The 19,620-nt window shown below is 31.0% G+C and overlaps 1 protein-coding gene across 2 annotated transcripts in view; it reads right to left on the bottom strand.

Annotated features, from left to right (window-relative positions):
• LOC107443635 (lysosome membrane protein 2) overlaps positions 1–19,620 on the bottom strand; it is a 128,698-nt gene that overhangs the window by 11,949 nt on the left and 97,129 nt on the right. For both annotated transcript variants that reach the window (XM_016057571.5, XM_016057572.5), the window contains exons 2-9: positions 18,472–18,629; positions 13,305–13,446; positions 9,712–9,945; positions 9,522–9,613; positions 8,692–8,741; positions 5,106–5,175; positions 3,717–3,895; positions 656–774 (exon numbers count right to left, since the gene is read on the bottom strand). In XM_016057571.5, the coding sequence (XP_015913057.3) occupies positions 656–774; positions 3,717–3,895; positions 5,106–5,175; positions 8,692–8,741; positions 9,522–9,613; positions 9,712–9,945; positions 13,305–13,446; positions 18,472–18,629 (1,044 nt within the window). The remainder of the gene's footprint in view (positions 1–655; positions 775–3,716; positions 3,896–5,105; positions 5,176–8,691; positions 8,742–9,521; positions 9,614–9,711; positions 9,946–13,304; positions 13,447–18,471; positions 18,630–19,620) is intronic.

The raw sequence follows: 19,620 nt of genomic DNA, 5'->3' as shown, positions 1-19,620 counted from the left end.
TTATCCTTTTCTACAAATAATTGCATTATCTAATTACACTACACGATATAGACTTACGTTTTCTAATCTAGTTATATTTTTTGAAGCCTAAGTATTTTGAAATTGCAAAAATATTAGAAAGTACAAATTATTTTCCAAGACAGACGGTAAAAAGTACTTTTATCATAGTTTAAAATTTATCATGCGCAATCTTAAGAGCTTAAGTGTAATAAAGAGAACGTTAAAAAAGAAAACTAGTTATCATTGTATCCGAAATCATTTAAAGTAACTATTCTAATTTAAACTAACTATTTAATTCTATTTTAAAAAGAGTTTTTAGATTCGAAAATCAGAGACCCAAAACCCATAGTTGGAAAAGCGTATAAATTTTTTCATTGACTGAGAGTATATTACGCCATGACCTGCCAAGACCAAGAGACAAGTTTCTTCGACGAGCAACTTTTACTTCGATAGCTTCCTAATGTTAGTTAAATTAATGAAACCAGCCACCATCGAATAGCGATCGAACGGGTTCGAAGAAGCGTGTTAAAGTTGCATAAGGTTGTAAGACAACGAAATTAGAAACTTGGAAACTGATCTTTCTTATTTGCTGTCCCAAACTTGCCCAGAAAGCTAGCTAAACTTTAAAAAGAAATGAATTCAGCGAGATAGTTACCGGCTCGATATCAACATAAGTTTCGTGTTTTTCTCTCTCTGGTTTCAATCCATGTACTCTCTCTTGAATCGATTCGTGAGCCAAGTAAAAGTGCGGCCCGGTGACAGCAAGTTTTAATCCTGGAACAAAAAATATTGTAAGTTTATATTTCCTCACAAAATTAAACGTAAATATTGAAAGTAATGTTAATCAAAAATGAAAAAAACAAAACAGCAAAGTTTTTTTTATAAGATTGGATGGTTAATTTAAGGATTGTTTTAACCAAACTTCGATGCAAGTTGAATTCTTGTTGCACAACAGAGTCCTTTATGAACTATTTAATCAAAGCTCCCGTCCCGTAAGGCGTTAGCATGTATTTTTGTTCGTTTTAAGTTTTCGTCCTGTTATTATCTGCTCAGATTTGGACAGAATGCTGAAGGATCAAACACTGGCTACAATCTAACCGTCTTTTCGTGTGTCTGAAGTTTGCTTAATAGAAGTGCACCGAAATTTAAGAGCAGTGCTCCCCAAACTTCTGATTCATCGTGAACCAGTTAACGTTTGAGAATTTTACCCTCTGAGGGGGGAGGGGACAATGATTGTTTCGATGTGGTTAGCAACTAACGACATCAATCAATACACTTAAATTCCGGAGCCATTTTCCGCCTTGCCAGCGTTTCCCTTTGAATAAAACAAAGCATAGATTCTTTATCAACTGCAACCTTCATAATCTGAGCAGTTAAACCAAGCAGTTGTCCTGTCAATTCTGCAATTCCATCTGTGCATATGCAGGCACAAAAAGACTACTTTAGTTGTCCCAATGTATCTGAGGGGGGGGGGCGATGATTGTTTCGATGTGGTTAGTAACTAACGACATCAATCAATACACTTAAATTCCGGAGGCATTTTCCGGCTTGCCAGTATTTCCCTTTGAATATGACAAAGCGTAGATTCTTTATGAAGTACAACCTCCTTAATCTGAGCAGTTAATCCAAGCAGTTGTCCTGTCAATTCTGCAATTCCATATGTGCATATGCAGGCACAAAAGGACCACTTTAGTTGTCCCGATGTATCCAACGATTTGAATTGTTCTGCTTTTGTGGTGTTTGCTAGCAAAAATAGTGCATATAACAAATCCTCATGCGCATCCTCTTGAAATACGTATGTCACATAAATAAGTATTGACTTGTTTTTGATATCTGTAGATTCATCAACCTAGAGTAGAGTGCGACCTATGTTCGTGTATTAATCCTCTCCAACAATTGTATATCAACTTCTTCGGCTATTTCCTCAATGCGCTTAGTCATAGTGCTAGCCGACAATATTTTCTACAGCAGCCTAGAAGTTTAAGGCTCTGAACTTCTAGGAGGGGGGAAGAAAAATCCTTAGTGGAGGGAAAGATATATTCTTCACCGAAAATTAATGGCTTTTTAGCTTTAGTAACACAGTTAGGTACTAAATATGATGCTCTCAGAGTATTTTCGTTAGTGATGTGGTGGTACCATAAATTTCTTCTGTCCTTTCTGTTCTAGCTTTCTTCTTTCAAAATACTCCAAGGTGCGTGGTGTTCAAGTAGTGAATCAGTTTTGAAGGTTTCATTGCCTCATTAGAAAGCTAATAGTTGCAAACTATTATGTAGAGTGGTTTTGGTGAGTAGGAATCATCTGACCCGATAAATTCATAATTCAAGTCGGACTCATGATAATATCTGTAAAAAGTTGCATGTTTCTTTGATGTCAAAGTCTCTTCTGACTCATTTTTTTTAAAAAAAAAAAATTCTAACGACGTCTGTTTCACTAACTTTTTCTAATTTGTAGGTTAAATTTGAACAAACAATATGAACGTACATCAAGCACTGTTAAAAATGAGAAAGTATCGGTCAACAGAAAAAAAATTACACACGAGCTACAACGCAACTGCCGCTTGCAGCTACTCTGGGCTCATTTCCGCAGGTCCCCTAATCAAACTGCTTTAATATCAAAATAGTTTGTTTACGTGGTGTCTGTGCGTCTTTAGGTTACGTCTCTCAGCTTCCTGTTAACCTTGTCTATGGAAAGTCACACAAACCCGAGAGAAATTCACCATAGTGAATAAAATGGAAATGTTATGTTCCTTGAGTAGCCCGGTACCATTTGATTCACGAAACGGTACCATTGTTCAGAACGGTACAGATTAGAAATGACTGCTATTGAGGATTATATTTTGATTTTAAGGTTACTCAGAGTTGTTTTAAAAAAACCTGGAAAATTAAATCTAAACGAGTTTTAATGGTTTGTGTCGGTTATTATCTTTACACAATTAACTGTTGTGCACACTTGCAATGGCGTTACTAAAAGAAAATCTGAAAAATAAATGGTTCCAAGAGTTATATCCTCCCTGTTATCTTTTGAAAAGAGGTTAGTGAGCGTAGTTTTTGTATTATCATTTTAGTTGTTTTAATGTTTCTTTGAAATATGTTCAGTTAAAAAACAAAACTCTGTAGTTCAATATTGTGAGTTAGATGAGATTTTGAAACAAATATCAAAATCAAATGTTTTAATGAAACAACATTTGACGTACTTTTTTTATAATTTATTGAGATTTGAAATTATTTCCAGTGCAAAATTCCATATTTATTTCTTATTTGATCCTAAAAAATTTTTTCGAAGTTCTTATATACGCACAAGAGAGTGCAGAAATAATATTGCAAAATCTTGCTGGTTTCAGTTTTCTCCTGGTATTAAACATAACAGTAAAAAACTATTTTATAAATTAAAATAAATTTGTATTAATTCATAATATTTCCAAGATTTTAATATTTCATTAACCCCTATTATATGATATTAATATTCCACCAATTCTTTAATAATCAGTTAAGAAAAATGTATACTATCATTAGTGATACAATCTGCATATTGTTAATTAAAAAAATAAAAAGTGGCAAATAATTTAATCGATGGTCAATTTTTCTCATAATCTGTTCTATGGATAATCTAAAAGTTCTCTTAATTATGATTATTTGTGGATTCTTAGAGATCTTTCATTCTAGGGTTAAATATTAAATTATTTCACTTTTTGTTTTGAATTTGCAAGTATATATTACCTTTCCTGCAAGGTGAGACGTCTAAAATTCCACTAAGGTGACAGAATTCTTTTTCGGTACAATAACAGATGTTATCAGGGTTGTTTATTGGACTCTCGAACAAATAATCCGGTGTCACAAACCTGAGAGCTGGGATGCCTTGTACAGCTACATCTTCCGAGAACACTAAGGAAACTGATCTGTGAAAGAAAATAATCGTTAATCATTTAAAAGAAATGGATATAAAGAATCAATACATTTCTCACACTTTCCTATCAGTTCAAGTCACTCGAGGTTTAAGGTTCACAGGTAATTTTTTCATACAAAACAATGGCGTTGAAAGGAATATAAATTTGGCGATCATGCATAACTGGCGATCATTCTCATAAACTGGCGATCATACATAGAGAAAATATACAGTTCACATATAGAAGCTTATAAAAATTTCATTTTAAAACTTAAAATCTCTTTTTTCGACGAAAAAGGCTACAATCTCTTGTTGCAAGTTAATTGAATTTTTTTTAAATATTTAGATAGGAAATTTTTGTACTGAAATATTTATCATCGATTAAGAAGGCACGATAAAAGCTATATTCTTAGATCTACATGTCCTTCTTTTAAACTAACATAGCATTCTAACTTTATATTTCTTTACTGAATGCAACTTAAATCATTAGAACTCGTAGACTTTTCAGAATTTCAAGTCCATTTACTGTGCTTAATTTATTAAAAGCCTTTTTCTGGTCAAATATTCCGGTTTCACAATGAAATAAAAGTTTTTGAACCAAAAAATTTTGTTTTAAATGCTTACATATAATCAAAGATTAATTTTGAAGTTAAAAAAATTTCACACTTAGAATTTTTTTTAAAAAAAATGAAATTTTACGTATAGGTCTCCCGGCATCTGCATAAAAAATGGTCACGAGAAAGCTTCCGGACTGTCTATACTGTGCCGAACATAAATGACATTAAGACTAAGAAAATAGATCTGGTAGTGTTAAAAAAAAAAAAAAAGGCTATTCTAATGACAGGTAAGAGTCTGCTATAAACAAAGCCTATTTCAGAAATACATCTTATTTCAATATATAAAACGACAGGGTGTTTTATTTTTACTTAAACATGCACTGCAAAAAAATTCTGAAACGTTTTTGAATATATGAGGCAGCTACGGTGCATGTAATTTTCAAAAATGTTTCTGAATACTATTTTGGAAATCTTTGACCCTGATTCGGAGTCGATAAGATTCAGTTTCGTACTTTTGAAAAAAAAGTGCTTCTAAATTGATCGAAAACGTGCTATTTAAATGAAGTTCTCTGAAATATTCGGAAACATTTTTGTCTGCTCAACATTAGTTTCTGAAATTTTTGACAGTGTATTTTTATTCTTATGACACTAAAAGTTTATACCTACCTACACAACTCTGGTGTGTATACATATAGAATATCACGCTTCTGAATTGGAGGTGGGAACTGGGATCCATCTAAAAAAATGTTCAATTCAAATGAGCAACTAAAAAATGTTCTATTCAAATGAGCAAATGAGCAATTAAAATGTTTAAATAAAAAATAAAACATTAACTTTTTTTTTCTTCCCATGACCTCCTGATTGACACTGATTGTCATTCAAGTATCAGAAGGGCTGATTTCCTAGTCACACTTTCAGGGGCACCGTATTATAAGGTCCAATGTGTCTCCCACTGTAAGGACAGATAGTGCAGATAAAGAACATCCATTCCTTGTCTGGGATTCGAACCCAGGACCTTTCAGATCTGAGGTTAGCTCCCTGACCCCTACACAGTCCGGTCGGTACATTTTAAAATTTTATAAGCCATAGTTTAAATTCCTTAAAACGATTTAGAAAAAGTTTAAAAATGGCACAGAAATATGTTTATGCAATCAGTATTTATAAGTTTTGTGACGTTTTGTTAAAAAAATTGCGATTATATCATGTAGGTGAGTAGATAAGGAGTCTCATTATAGGTGGGGTCTAAAAAGTATGTAAAATCTCTTAACGGAATTGCAGAAAATTAACTTCTGATAACCTATGTATGTAAAATCTTAAAACTCAGGATTTAAATCTTTTTAAACTTCAATATGGATGTGAAAATTAAGCACAAAATGCTAATAATAGTTCAATGCAAATTGATAGAACAGTGCAATGCAAATTGATAGAACAGTGCAATGCAAATTGATAGAACAGTGCAATGCAAATTGATAGAACAGTGCAATGCAAATTGATAGAACAGTGCAATGCAAATTGATAGAACAGTGCAATGCAAATTGATAGAACAGTGCAATGCAAATTGATAGAACAGTGCAATGCAAATTGATAGAACAGTGCAATGCAAATTGATAGAACAGTGCAATGCAAATTGATAGAACAGTGCAATGCAAATTGATAGAACAGTGCAATGCAAATTGATAGAACAGTGCAATGCAAATTGATAGAACAGTGCAATGCAAATTGATAGAACAGTGCAATGCAAATTGATAGAACAGTGCAATGCAAATTGATAGAACAGTTCAATGCAAATTGATAGAACAGTTCAATGCAAATTGATAGAACAGTTCAATGCAAATTGATAGAACAGTTCAATGCAAATTGATAGAACAGTGCAATGCAAATTGATAGAACAGTGCAATGCAAATTGATAGAACAGTGCAATGCAAATTGATAGAACAGTGCAATGCAAATTGATAGAACAGTGCAATGCAAATTGATAGAACAGTGCAATGCAAATTGATAGAACAGTGCAATGCAAATTGATAGAACAGTGCAATGCAAATTGATAGAACAGTGCAATGCAAATTGATAGAACAGTGCAATGCAAATTGATAGAACAGTGCAATGCAAATTGATAGAACAGTGCAATGCAAATTGATAGAACAGTGCAATGCAAATTGATAGAACAGTGCAATGCAAATTGATAGAACAGTGCAATGCAAATTGATAGAACAGTGCAATGCAAATTGATAGAACAGTGCAATGCAAATTGATAGAACAGTGCAATGCAAATTGATAGAACAGTGCAATGCAAATTGATAGAACAGTGCAATGCAAATTGATAGAACAGTGCAATGCAAATTGATAGAACAGTGCAATGCAAATTGATAGAACAGTGCAATGCAAATTGATAGAACAGTGCAATGCAAATTGATAGAACAGTGCAATGCAAATTGATAGAACAGTGCAATGCAAATTGATAGAACAGTGCAATGCAAATTGATAGAACAGTGCAATGCAAATTGATAGAACAGTGCAATGCAAATTGATAGAACAGTGCAATGCAAATTGATAGAACAGTGCAATGCAAATTGATAGAACAGTGCAATGCAAATTGATAGAACAGTGCAATGCAAATTGATAGAACAGTGCAATGCAAATTGATAGAACAGTGCAATGCAAATTGATAGAACAGTGCAATGCAAATTGATAGAACAGTGCAATGCAAATTGATAGAACAGTGCAATGCAAATTGATAGAACAGTGCAATGCAAATTGATAGAACAGTGCAATGCAAATTGATAGAACAGTGCAATGCAAATTGATAGAACAGTGCAATGCAAATTGATAGAACAGTGCAATGCAAATTGATAGAACAGTGCAATGCAAATTGATAGAACAGTGCAATGCAAATTGATAGAACAGTGCAATGCAAATTGATAGAACAGTGCAATGCAAATTGATAGAACAGTGCAATGCAAATTGATAGAACAGTGCAATGCAAATTGATAGAACAGTGCAATGCAAATTGATAGAACAGTGCAATGCAAATTGATAGAACAGTGCAATGCAAATTGATAGAACAGTGCAATGCAAATTGATAGAACAGTGCAATGCAAATTGATAGAACAGTGCAATGCAAATTGATAGAACAGTTCAATGCAAATTGATAGAACAGTTCAATGCAAATTGATAGAACAGTTCAATGCAAATTGATAGAACAGTTCAATGCAAATTGATAGAACAGTTCAATGCAAATTGATAGAACAGTTCAATGCAAATTGATAGAACAGTTCAATGCAAATTGATAGAACAGTGCAATGCAAATTGATAGAACAGTGCAATGCAAATTGATAGAACAGTTCAATGCAAATTGATAGAACAGTTCAATGCAAATTGATAGAACAGTTCAATGCAAATTGATAGAACAGTTCAATGCAAATTGATAGAACAGTTCAATGCAAATTGATAGAACAGTTCAATGCTAATTGATAGAATAGTTCAATGCTAATTGATAGAATAGTTCAATGCTAATTGATAGAATAGTTCAATGCTAATTGATAGAATAGTTCAATGCTAATTGATAGAATAGTTCAATGCTAATTGATAGAATAGTTCAATGCTAATTGATAGAATAGTTCAATGCTAATTGATTGAATAGTTCAATGCTAATTGATTGAATAGTTCAATGCTAATTGATTGAATAGTTCAATGCTAATTGATTGAATAGTTCAATGCTAATTGATTGAATAGTTCAATGCTAATTAGCCAATTAAAAACGTTCAACGATTGCAAAACAACGTGTTGATATTATCTGCCCAACCTGTCAAATTTTATTATTAAATACAACAGCTCTATGATTTTATTATAATTCAAGTTAAGCGAGACATTATTTTATGTGTATTTCCATCCAATTTGATTGATTACTTTCATAGTTATCTACTTTGAGCTAAAGTGTAGGCCACCCTTAGACGCATACGTATGGTTATCAAGTCAAATACTCTATTAATTAGAGTGGAATATTTTGATATATTTTTACATCTAAATTGGACAGAAGAAACTGAGGAAAAATAGAATAACAATGAAATAGTGAATACTTGAACATTTTTGCCTAAAACTGAACTATATTTCGAATAAAATTTGTAGCTCTATTTTGATGTTTCAAACATTACAAGTAGTTAACTAATTGAAGACTTCTTATACAAATATGCATTATTTAAAAATTCTTAATAAAAAAAAAGTCAAATTAATCGAAGAAAAATATTTCACTTACCCGTTCCATTCATCATATTGCAGTATTCGTTACCCCAAAACGGAATTCTCCTGAAAGTTTAAAATACCATGTTTTAAATAATCTTACACATTTTGAAGATTTTTTTAAAATTAATATATTCGTACATTTAATACATGCTTAGTCTCAAAAATTCAAAAATCCAATTGATTTAAAAAAAAAAAAAAAAAAACTGTTGTTGGTAATAGCTCGCAGCAATTTGAATCCATTCGACAGTCATGCAGTTCACCAATTAACTGTAACCGAATAAACTTATAGGCTGAAGTGTATAGAGACGTAAGAGTTTCTGATTAATCTCTAAATTTTAATCTACATATGTATTTGATACACATTTTCACGAAAAAAGTCAGATTTGCATCTATGGTTGTCATACATTTTTTAACATTAACGAAATAAATGCTGCATATTGCGATTTGTAATCCTAATTTTTGTCGATAAGCAGAAAAAAGAAGAATTTGAAATTACTTATACACTTGAAATTGTGGGACTAAATCAAAACGCTATTTAATATTAGGACAAATCAACTATTGAGATATTTTTTTGAGTGAAACCATTGACATTTATTCCTTTTGTTTACAGGTTAAGTAATATTTAATTTGTGTTAAAAATATTAATATTATTCGCATCAGATTTGCTAAAAATTTTATTTCTACAGCATATCTTTGTGAACATTAAAAAGGTCTGGACAGTCTATTAAGTTACATTAGTTCACAGGTTAAATTATTCATAATTTTTGGACCTTGACGCAGTAGATAAGGTTAAAATCTAATTTATAAGGATTAAACCCTCTAGAAAACAACATAATTACTTACGACATATTATTCCATTGGACAATCTGAGAGTACTTAGCAATATTATCGAGACCTGTGTATACAGTAAAAATTCCATCACCAGAATTATTTTTCTGTAAGAACATTTCAGAAATCAGTGTTTCATAGAATAAACTTAAGTATTTTAATAAATCAATTATAAAATATTTTATTACTATGAATTTAAACTTACGCCATAAAGGAAACCAAAAGTATTATTTGGTAATATCTCAGGTACTGTTACAAAAGCACTTGCTAAATCTACAAGATCCTGAATGAGATCAACTTTATACCCTTCAAATAACAGTTCTTTAGCTGTTCGGTGAGAGAAGACGTGTTCTTCATAATTTTTAAGAATACCTTCTAAACCAGGAATTATTAAGCTTCTAGGAAAATAAGGCAATTTCTTTATAAACATCAAAATACCCTGAAAGAAAAATTAGTTTCAATAAATAGACAATTATACTGCATGAAATTAAAAGCTTGAAACAAGTACAGTTAATTGCGTATTAGGATAGTTCAGTTTAGCAAAAAATTATGAGAATTTAAAGGTTAAGCGAAATATCTAAGTTTTATAAAATTGGAAAAAAAGAAAGATGATCTTTAGATCTAATTTTCAAAAATTTAGATCCCCTGATCTTAGTGTGTACGATTCCCTTTGGGAGAACAACTTAACCTTTTCGGGACGGGTGAGTCAAATACATTCATGTGGAATCAGAAACAGGATTAAAAAAAAAGAAAGAGCGGTGGCTTAAGTTTGGGTGTGGCTAATTTGACAACCTTATTTTTGTTTTCACTTTAAATCTTATGCATCCAATCTATGTTTGTTAAAAGTGTAACTACATAATTTTTAATTTCAATTAAGTCTTGATGAATTAAATAAAACTATTATTACCCTGCCACAAATAAATTGCTGTAAAAATAGTTTGGCTATCAGTTTTATCTTTTTCACCGTGATTATAGCCACCCTGAGAATGCATATATGACTCACTCATCTCGAAGAGGCTAAAGCAAGGAATAATGCATGCGTCCTGCAATCATCCATAAACAAACACAAGATCAAAACCAAAATTATTTAATTTCTTAATTTAAACGAATGTGGAGCCTTTCTTATGTCTTGTCCAAAAAGTAAAGGGGCAATATGAAATTTTGTTATGAAAACAAATTGCATAGTCATCTCAAAATTTTCCATTTTTCTGTACCTTCCTATATTAAACTGGAAAGATTCATTATCGCATTCAAGCAGAAGTTAATTTTTTCCAGTAATATTTTATGCAATATTAAATGGTTTGATACAAAATGGAAAATTTCTAAAAATATATTTGTTGAATGAAAATGAATTTAAAAATAAATGCATCTAGACATCATGAAAAATAAAAGTTGCATTATAAATTGATTTATTTTATATCGAAAAAAAAATATTTTGTAATTTCATAATGCATTTTAAATCATTCCTGAAATAGGAATCTTGGGCACAAGTGTATTAATAAAAGATAATACAAACAGAAACAGGAATTTATTTTTAAAAAAAGCAATTTGAGGAAGAGAAATAAATTTAGATATTAAAATCAATGAAATCACATTTTATTCGATGAGCCTAATCAAAGCTTAGAAAATAATGCATAAAATGGACACTATTTTCAGAATTATTTTTCCTTACGATTTCATATTTCCTCATGGAGCAAAGTAGTTAAATTCAAACTACAAGTAAATAAATTCAATTAGCATCTAGCTTAAAATTAATTTATTTAAACCTTTTTTTTTGCGGAGGGAAGATTAAAACTAATTTCAAAATTTACTTATTTTGAGAAATTTGTCATAGACTTCAACTTCTGTGCTTATAAATAAACGAAATAAGAAATTTCGTGTTTATAAATTATAGGAAGCGACAAAATAAATGAACGAATGATGCAAAAAAAAGAAAAAAAACTAGCATTGGCCTCTCTTCTTGACCCGATGCAAATCTTGAATGTTATCAACATTATATAAACAAAGCTCCTCGTTTTAATTATTATTTCCTGAAATCATCTGCTCAAATAATAGGTGGAAAGATAGCTTCCCACCTAAAAAAAAAGTCCAATTATGCTGGTGGAGAGTATACTTTTCAGGGGACATTAGTTAATACTTGTACAGTTAATTTTGTTAGGGTTGTAGTTAAGTTAGGCTGATGTGCTATAAATCAAGACAGGCACAAAAATACGGAGAAAAAAAAGGTTTTCAGATCTGCAAATTCATGGAACCATGGAATTCATGGAATGTAAAACGTTTTTTAGGGGATTTCTTTATGGTTTCAAGTTCCTTTCTTGAATTCCTAGATTGATCACCAACGTTGAACAAGACCAGCTCTCGTAGATCCCCGTGTAAACCTGTTCCGGAGGCACCGATCAACTCCATCGAGGTGTGGCAGTATTGCTAGGAAAACAGCCCGCCACCTAACAGAGGGTCCCTCCATCCTTTCGCCGTAAGAAACCCTCCGCTCCCAAAAAATACATTTCTCCTTGTTTCTCTCCACTCATTTAAGCAGCTGATAAAAAGTGACTCAAAAGCCTTTGCTCTTTGCAGACTTATATAGTTTGGAAAAAGGTTAATTTATTAAACAAGGAAAATATTTACTTGTGACGAATTCATTAAAAATAAATATAATTTATTATTTTAACATGGGTGTATAATTTAAAGATAATCTGTATTTTGACCCAAATTCTAGTTTCCTTTAGTGCCGTTAGTTTCCTTTCTTCTTTACTCTCGTTTTACTGTTAATGCGAAAGTTTCACAAGTTTATCAGAAACGTTGAACTGTCTCAAAGCAGCGATAAGCAGTTCTCTATTAATGCTGTCATATACCATGTTAAAACCAATAAAAAAATTGAGCGCATAGATTTGAAATTCCGTTGTTTGTTCAAGTATTTGCCATATATTAAATATTAGCTCAATTGTTGATCTATCACTTCAAAATCCACACTAGTAGTCACAAATGATGTTTTAAAAATATAGTCTGTTAAAAAGGATTGCAATCCAGTATTAGTTTAATCCCAAATAATTTAATTCTCTTATTTAAAGAGATTAGACTTACTCTCAACTTTTTGAGGTGAAATACTATTTTATTACTTCGAGAATGGCAGTTAATTCTAGTTTTAAAAGCACGTTTAAATAATTAAACATGCACATTGAGCAACAAAAAAATCCTATACCTTAAGTAACATTTGTTCTAATGAATTGCTTTCTATGTATTAAGAGCCAATTTTCACAATGGGTCAACTTCAAATATGCTAGTTATGTAGTGCTTAGAAACCAACGTACTTTAACAGGAATAAACGAGTTTTGTTTTTACAGATTTGGATTCTTAATTGTCGAAATAGTTGGTAAATTAGTGTAGCCGCAATCTAGTAATTATGGTCCCAATGGCTTCAAGTCAAGAGAATAGTTTCCATTCCTGTTAACTTCACTTTTACATATATTTCCACAGTTTCACAACTATTTAAGATAATAGAAAACTCTTTGCGCAAAATAATGAAACATGTATATACAAAGATAATTTCTGTGAAGAAAAAAAATTGTTTATTTAATTTAATAGAAAGGTTGAAAAACTATGAATATTTCGAAATTGGAATTTTTACATCATTTTAAACTATGTAATTTTAAACGACAAAATCTAAATTGAGCCTAGTAGTTTTAAAATTTTACAATATTTTTAAATTTTATGACTAAGAATCTTTTAAACTTATTTCGCTTAATTTTTTTCTTTGCTCAATGTATTTGTTGAAAGATCTACTTTAAAATTCAAAAGTACCTGTAAAGGTAAATTTAAACTGTATATTTTTGATGACATATTTGCAGATTGCTCTTCAACGAACTCATAGCGCTTCAAATCATTGTAAGTAACAGTCAGATCTTCATGGTCCCATGATAAAACATCTTTACTTCGATATTGTCTGAAAAGAAAAGAAAAACTTTAAAATTCATTGAATTTTTTTCATAAAATCTTTCTCTTGATTTAAAACATTGCATATCTTAAGCAATCTAATACTTGTAAATTTATGTTAAGTTCATTCCTTTAGAAATGGACCAAAATAAAGATAATTTGTGAAAAAATAAAAGATGAAAAAGAATAAAGTAATATTCTTTTAAATTTTTGAACCAATGCAACAATGAGAAGGTCATTTTCAAATTTGAATTAATTCCACAAAGTGCAGTTTCTTGAAATGGTGGCTATGTTCATAGCGTTCTATTACATTTCATTTATTATGCAATTTTCTTTAGTGTCAGTAGAAAAAAGTGAGAACTATGCAATTAAAATTCTAAAAATACATTAACTTTAAAAAAAAATTAAATAATTTCGTTTTAAACTTCGCAAATTTCAAGAAATTTTACAAATAAATCTTTCACAAAGCTAATTTTTTTCACACAATGATTACATATTGTAACATAAGAAAATAAAAATTGTAAAAAAGAAGATTGTAGAGAAGTGTCAAGTGTGTTAAATTTTTCATTATCTTTCTCAATTCAGCTGCTTCGGACAATTTTGAAGTTACTGTCGCAACTCCTTAACTAAGAGTTCGATATCGGGAACTTTAGTTATATGTAAATATCTAAATTAAAAATTATATTCTTAAAACAATGTACCAATAACTTAACCAATTGCGTAATAGGCTTGCTTTTGGTCTAATTCGATGCACCGTAAAACACATGTCGGCAAAAATATTCGACTTACCTAGATAGATATACAATAAAAGATAGACTTTTTTTTTCATTATATATACTAAAACCTTTAAAACTTCTAAACTATTTACCCCATCTACTTAGTTTTTATCTATAAGCATTCACATGAAATATTTCTTGTTCAGATATTTTATGGCAATCGTCTTATTTTTCGGGGTTAGGGCTATCTGTGGTAAACTCCGAAGCCCTGTAATTTTAAACCAAACTCAGAGGACAAAGAATGTTCTGGAATAAGCATTGGGAACCACTGGAATCTGAAGGACTTTTTTGGAACTAACTAGCATTTGCGTTACAAGGGGAGAAGACCTCCCACAGTTAGCCAGATGGAAAGGGTATTCGCACCCATGCTGTATACACCACTGAGGACGTTTGCACTGTGGTGGGTGCGATTTATATCAATCAATCATCTATGGGATTCGAAGTAGACCCCCTTTAGCTCTAGTAAATTCAAGATGACGGCTAAGGCTCACTTTGGGAGAAGGAGTTAACTTCAGATTTCCATCTTAGGCTCCAACCGTAACTCTTGAAATTACTTTCCGCCTTTCACTATGTACTTTCGCATTGAGCTATTTCTTGCGACATGGGAATCTTCCAAAATGTTACTCTTGTAATAATACTTTCAATTTTTTTTCAGACAACTGAAGTATTTTTGAAGTTGTCCATAGTTATCAATAATGAAGAAAAGTAAAATTAGGCATGCACATTTACTTTGTCCCTCTGCTTTGTTAAAATATATTTTAATAAAATTTAATATTTAGCAAGATTGTATTAGAATTTGCGAACAAAATCATTATTGAAGGTGAATACCACTATGGAAGGAATTTGATAAACTAAATGTGCATTTTATGAGTAAACTAATTTTATCAAAAAATACCGCAATACTCCTTGGAGGTAATATTCAAAATTTAATGTTGTGTACTTGGATTGTAAAAGGAGTGCTTACGGATAATGGATTTCCTTTTCCTTCAACGTTATTTAGATGACTTTTTAGCTAAGACTTCTTTAAAAAAAAAATGTAAGTTATTGTTACACCGGGTCACTGAAGTACATTTTGCAATTTTTACCCTTTCCCTATTTGAAGCTCGCCGCTTGAAATTCTTAGTCTAACAGTAGCCTTTTGCACCTATTTGTCGGCTTCTTTGATCGGCACGTGGAATTTTGTATCTGCTTTGGTTTAGGTGTAACTCGCTTCTTCTCAGACCCTTCCAAAAATAAAAATCTACTAAAAAAATTAGTGGCGTGAAAATTAGTTCACTTAGAACGTTAATTTTTGAGGAAGAAATAAACCCTGGTATAAATGCTGAGACATCTTCTCGATCAACACGTTTCACAAAAGGATCAGTTTCACACATAGATAAATTTCAATTCTTCATCTTTTTTTCCTACGCTGCGGACGAAGCCAAGCCATGATGTATTGACGCAGAGGAAGAGTCATTTTCTGATGCACCATTTCATATGGATTCACAGGCCTTTCAGTTTTCAGAATGTAATGCCCTGCCTGTAGTGGTTTTTCAATTGAATATTTTTCTTTAAGAGAAACAGCTCCCTTCTCATTTTTGAGTTAGTAATCCAGTCTTCACCAGACACCTACAATGCCAATTACTTCTCGTCATTCTTTATTTCATTTATAGTCGTCTCCCACCAGTATGATTAATAATTGCCAATAAAAAAAAAAGGGTTGAAAGCCTTTCCATGTTTTTCATATTTTTTTCTGCCGCAGTTTATTTCTCAATATATATACACTATGAACAATCCGCTATTCTAATCCACTCAATCTTTAAAAAAAAAAAAAAAAAAAAGAAAAGAGAGAGAGAGAGAGTAAGCTCAATAAACAAGTTATTTTACTGGGTTTTTCATTGTGATAATTTCCTTGGACTATTTGGCAGCGAAAAATATCTGGTTACTTTTCAGCAAACACACACAGATTTTTCCTTTTATAGCCGTCGTTGAACAGCCAACCTAATTTTTTGGGCTTACTACTATTAATGTTCACCTCCTTTGCTTTGTAATTTTGAACCCAATCCAGAAGAAAAAGGAACTCCTAGATCAAGTAGTGGGAGAAATTTGCCTTCGTGGAGGACTTTTTGATGGAACTAAACCCATTTGCGTGAAATAGAGATTAAAACCACGAAAACCTCTCACGGTTAGACTGACGGCAAGGGGGCTAATCCATGATCAGCCTATCGCTGAGGATGTTTATGTCAGCACTGTGGTCTGTGCAAGCCAGAGGCGGAATTCGTATTGACCAGCCATCGCTGGGATTCGAGCCCGGGTTACCTCAAGTGAAGGCTAATGTTCAATCTCCTGAACCATCACGGATCAAACACCCACAAATTGTATTAATTTATGCTATTTTTTCTGAAGATGTTTTTTATATTCTTGAACATTCTTTAATGCATGTGTTACAAAAACAACGCTAACGTACTCCATTTTGGATCAACGTGTCACAAACTGTGCTTAATGTATGTATTTATTAACCAGTTAATTTTCAAAAATAACTTCGGTTTTACCTTTTTTTAAACAAAATTTTCCATCTACCAAAATTAATATTTATTTACTATTTAATTTTTAATAATAAGTAAATAAAAATATGAAAATAAATTAGGAAAAATTTAATGAAGTTTTAATTTGTGAATAATTTATTAACAAATATTAATATTTTATTCTTTTTATGGTACAGATACGCATTTAAATAAAAAAAAATTTCAATGAAAGGAATAAAATTTGCTTCGCGATTTTTACCAGCATTTTGCTATTTTCAAATTTTATTTTAGATATTTTTTTTCTTAATTTGATTTTGTTAAACTGATTATATTAAGGTTGATCTTTGCTCAGATTTAACTGCATTATTTCCGTTTTCCATAATGATTTTCAAATTTATGTCCTTCATACGTGCATTTCATTAATTAATCTACTGTCTGTGAATAAATTACTTTAATAGTGAGTTAAATGCCATTAAAATATTAAATCTAACATTTGACTTGCTAATTATGAAAATTTTCTTTACAAAACAAGTCTCATTATTAAGAGGCATAAATCAAGTAATTTCTAAGAATAACAAAATTGAAAAAACGCCTCTGGTACAAGATAGTGACAACGATTTCTTTCCCTTTTTATTATTTTGAATGAAATATTTGATTTGCCAAATGTATTACAATTAGCATACATTATTCGTAGATCCATTAATTTAATTTATAATCTCAGTACTATTCTCAAGGCTAAGCAAAGTGTCTCAAATCAATAAAACTATCTTTAAAAAATATTTAAATAAATATCAATTATGTCTATTTTACTAAATATGTTTTAACGTGAAGTTTTAAATGATACTAATGAAGACAGAAACTGGATAATAGTGATACATATGTTTTATTTACATTTATTTTTGCAACTTCTTCATGAATTCTTTCTGAGTTATGGCATTTTAACAGTTTATACTTTTTAATTCTCCATTTGAAAACGATTCAAGATAAGAAAATTTATTGATACATAAAATTATTTGTCAGAAATGGTTGTCAATGTCTCCCCAAAAAAATTAATTTAGGCATTGCTCTCAAAAATTTTTCAATTACGACAGAAATGACCAAAATAATTTACAAGTGTAGAATTTAGAAAAACTAAGAATTCAAAATGCATATTTAATACTTTTTCTCGCTAAATGTAATTTTCGAAAATATTCAATGAGTAATAACACTTGGAAAAACTAACTGCTGACAATGTAAAATATATAGCCTAACATTTTTGCATGCACACTCTACTCGTAAAATTATTGCTCAATTATCTACTAAAATTTTAAGTATTGGTTAATTGGAGGATCTATTTAGCAAAAATTTAGAGTGTTATAAATCAAGGCTGGATTTATTTATAAAACTGAAGAAATTTTGCTAAATTTAATGCATTGAATTTTGTTTCAAGCTCTTATCTTTTAATGACTGATATTTGAGTGAATAGAAAATGTTTTTTTTTTTAATGTTCCAGAACATTTAGTTTTGGAAGAAAATTAGTAAAGACATTTACAAAAATCTGGAAGAATCTGTTACTAAAATCTGGCATTTGGAAGACATTTACTAAAATCTATAGTTTATTATTTTTCCACAAGAGAATTTCTCAAGTGCATTTAATGTTTTATTCAGGCAAAACAATTTAATGACATAGATTATATGTAGCAAGAGCCAGTAAAATGTTATTTTAGAAACTGTTAAAAACAAAAAGTTTAAATTAAAATATTCAAAATTGTGTACCTGAATACAAATGGTCCAACTTCTTCGACTGATGGTAACTTGCCCTTGACAACTTCAGCTGGATTTGTAATGTTGAAAAGAACAACTTTGAAAGTGACAGGTATAGGAGTTTGTTTCCATTTTTCGTAAGTTTCTTTGCCTTCTTGAAGTACTAAGTTCTGAAAAAAAATTACTAAGTTAATCAGATTGTTCGAGATAATGTAAAATAGGATGCATAGGTAGTATAAGAACAAAAACTATAAAAAAAATTCCACCGATTTACGAGTATTCAAATGAAAGTTTTGAGACTGTGAATAAGGTGAAATATCATGAGTCATTTAACAAGCGCTTCATCACCTTTAAGAATTAGATTTATTCAAATTATTTTAATGATGGAAAAATGAGTCGTGGTGGCTCAGGGGATAGAGCGTTCCTTGCCATGAGGTTCGAATCTCAGCAACGGCTGTCCGATATGAATTTCGCCTCTGACTAGTTCCAACCACAGTGCTGCTGTAAAATATCCGCAGTGGTAGACATATGGGTCAGAGTCTCCTAGACATCACGTTAACAGTGAGAGGTTTTCTTGATTTTCCTCCCCTTGTAACACAAATACGGGTTAGTTACATAAAAAAGTCCTCGACGGAAAATTTCTCTCAATACATAATCTAGAAGTTCCCTTGTCTTTTGGATTGGGTTCAAAATTACAAGGCTATGGAGCTTACAAAATAAAACCAAGTGATTTTTCTGATAAAATTTTGTATTCAAGGTTTTAGGCTCTTGACCTTTGTAATATGCAGCCGCAATTTTGAAAATATGGTCCAAATAGTTTAATCAGGGTTTGTTCTCCTTAACACGTTGAATGTCATAGGGGTCACCGGTGAAGCCAAGTTTATTAGAAACACATAATTTGAGTAAATTTTAAATTTTTTATATTGTCCATACTAAAATGGTCTGAAAAAATTGGTGCAATATAGAACACACAAAAACAGTTTTATTTCTATACACGGAGATGCCAACTTGCTCCGGACAGCGAATAAATATTTTCAAGCAGGAGTTTTGTGATTCTTGGTTTAATAAATTTAATTTAGTAAATTGTTATCCACCACTATTTCTAAATAATTCGCATTCTTATATAATTCACCGCTTTTTTTCAGATATGTCATGCTAAAC

Source organism: Parasteatoda tepidariorum, chromosome 12, assembly GCF_982258835.1.
Source record: "Parasteatoda tepidariorum strain Cologne lab strain chromosome 12, Ptep-v5.0, whole genome shotgun sequence".
NCBI classification, from domain to species: domain Eukaryota; kingdom Metazoa; phylum Arthropoda; class Arachnida; order Araneae; family Theridiidae; genus Parasteatoda; species Parasteatoda tepidariorum.
This window is presented reverse-complemented; position numbering and strand designations above follow the sequence as displayed.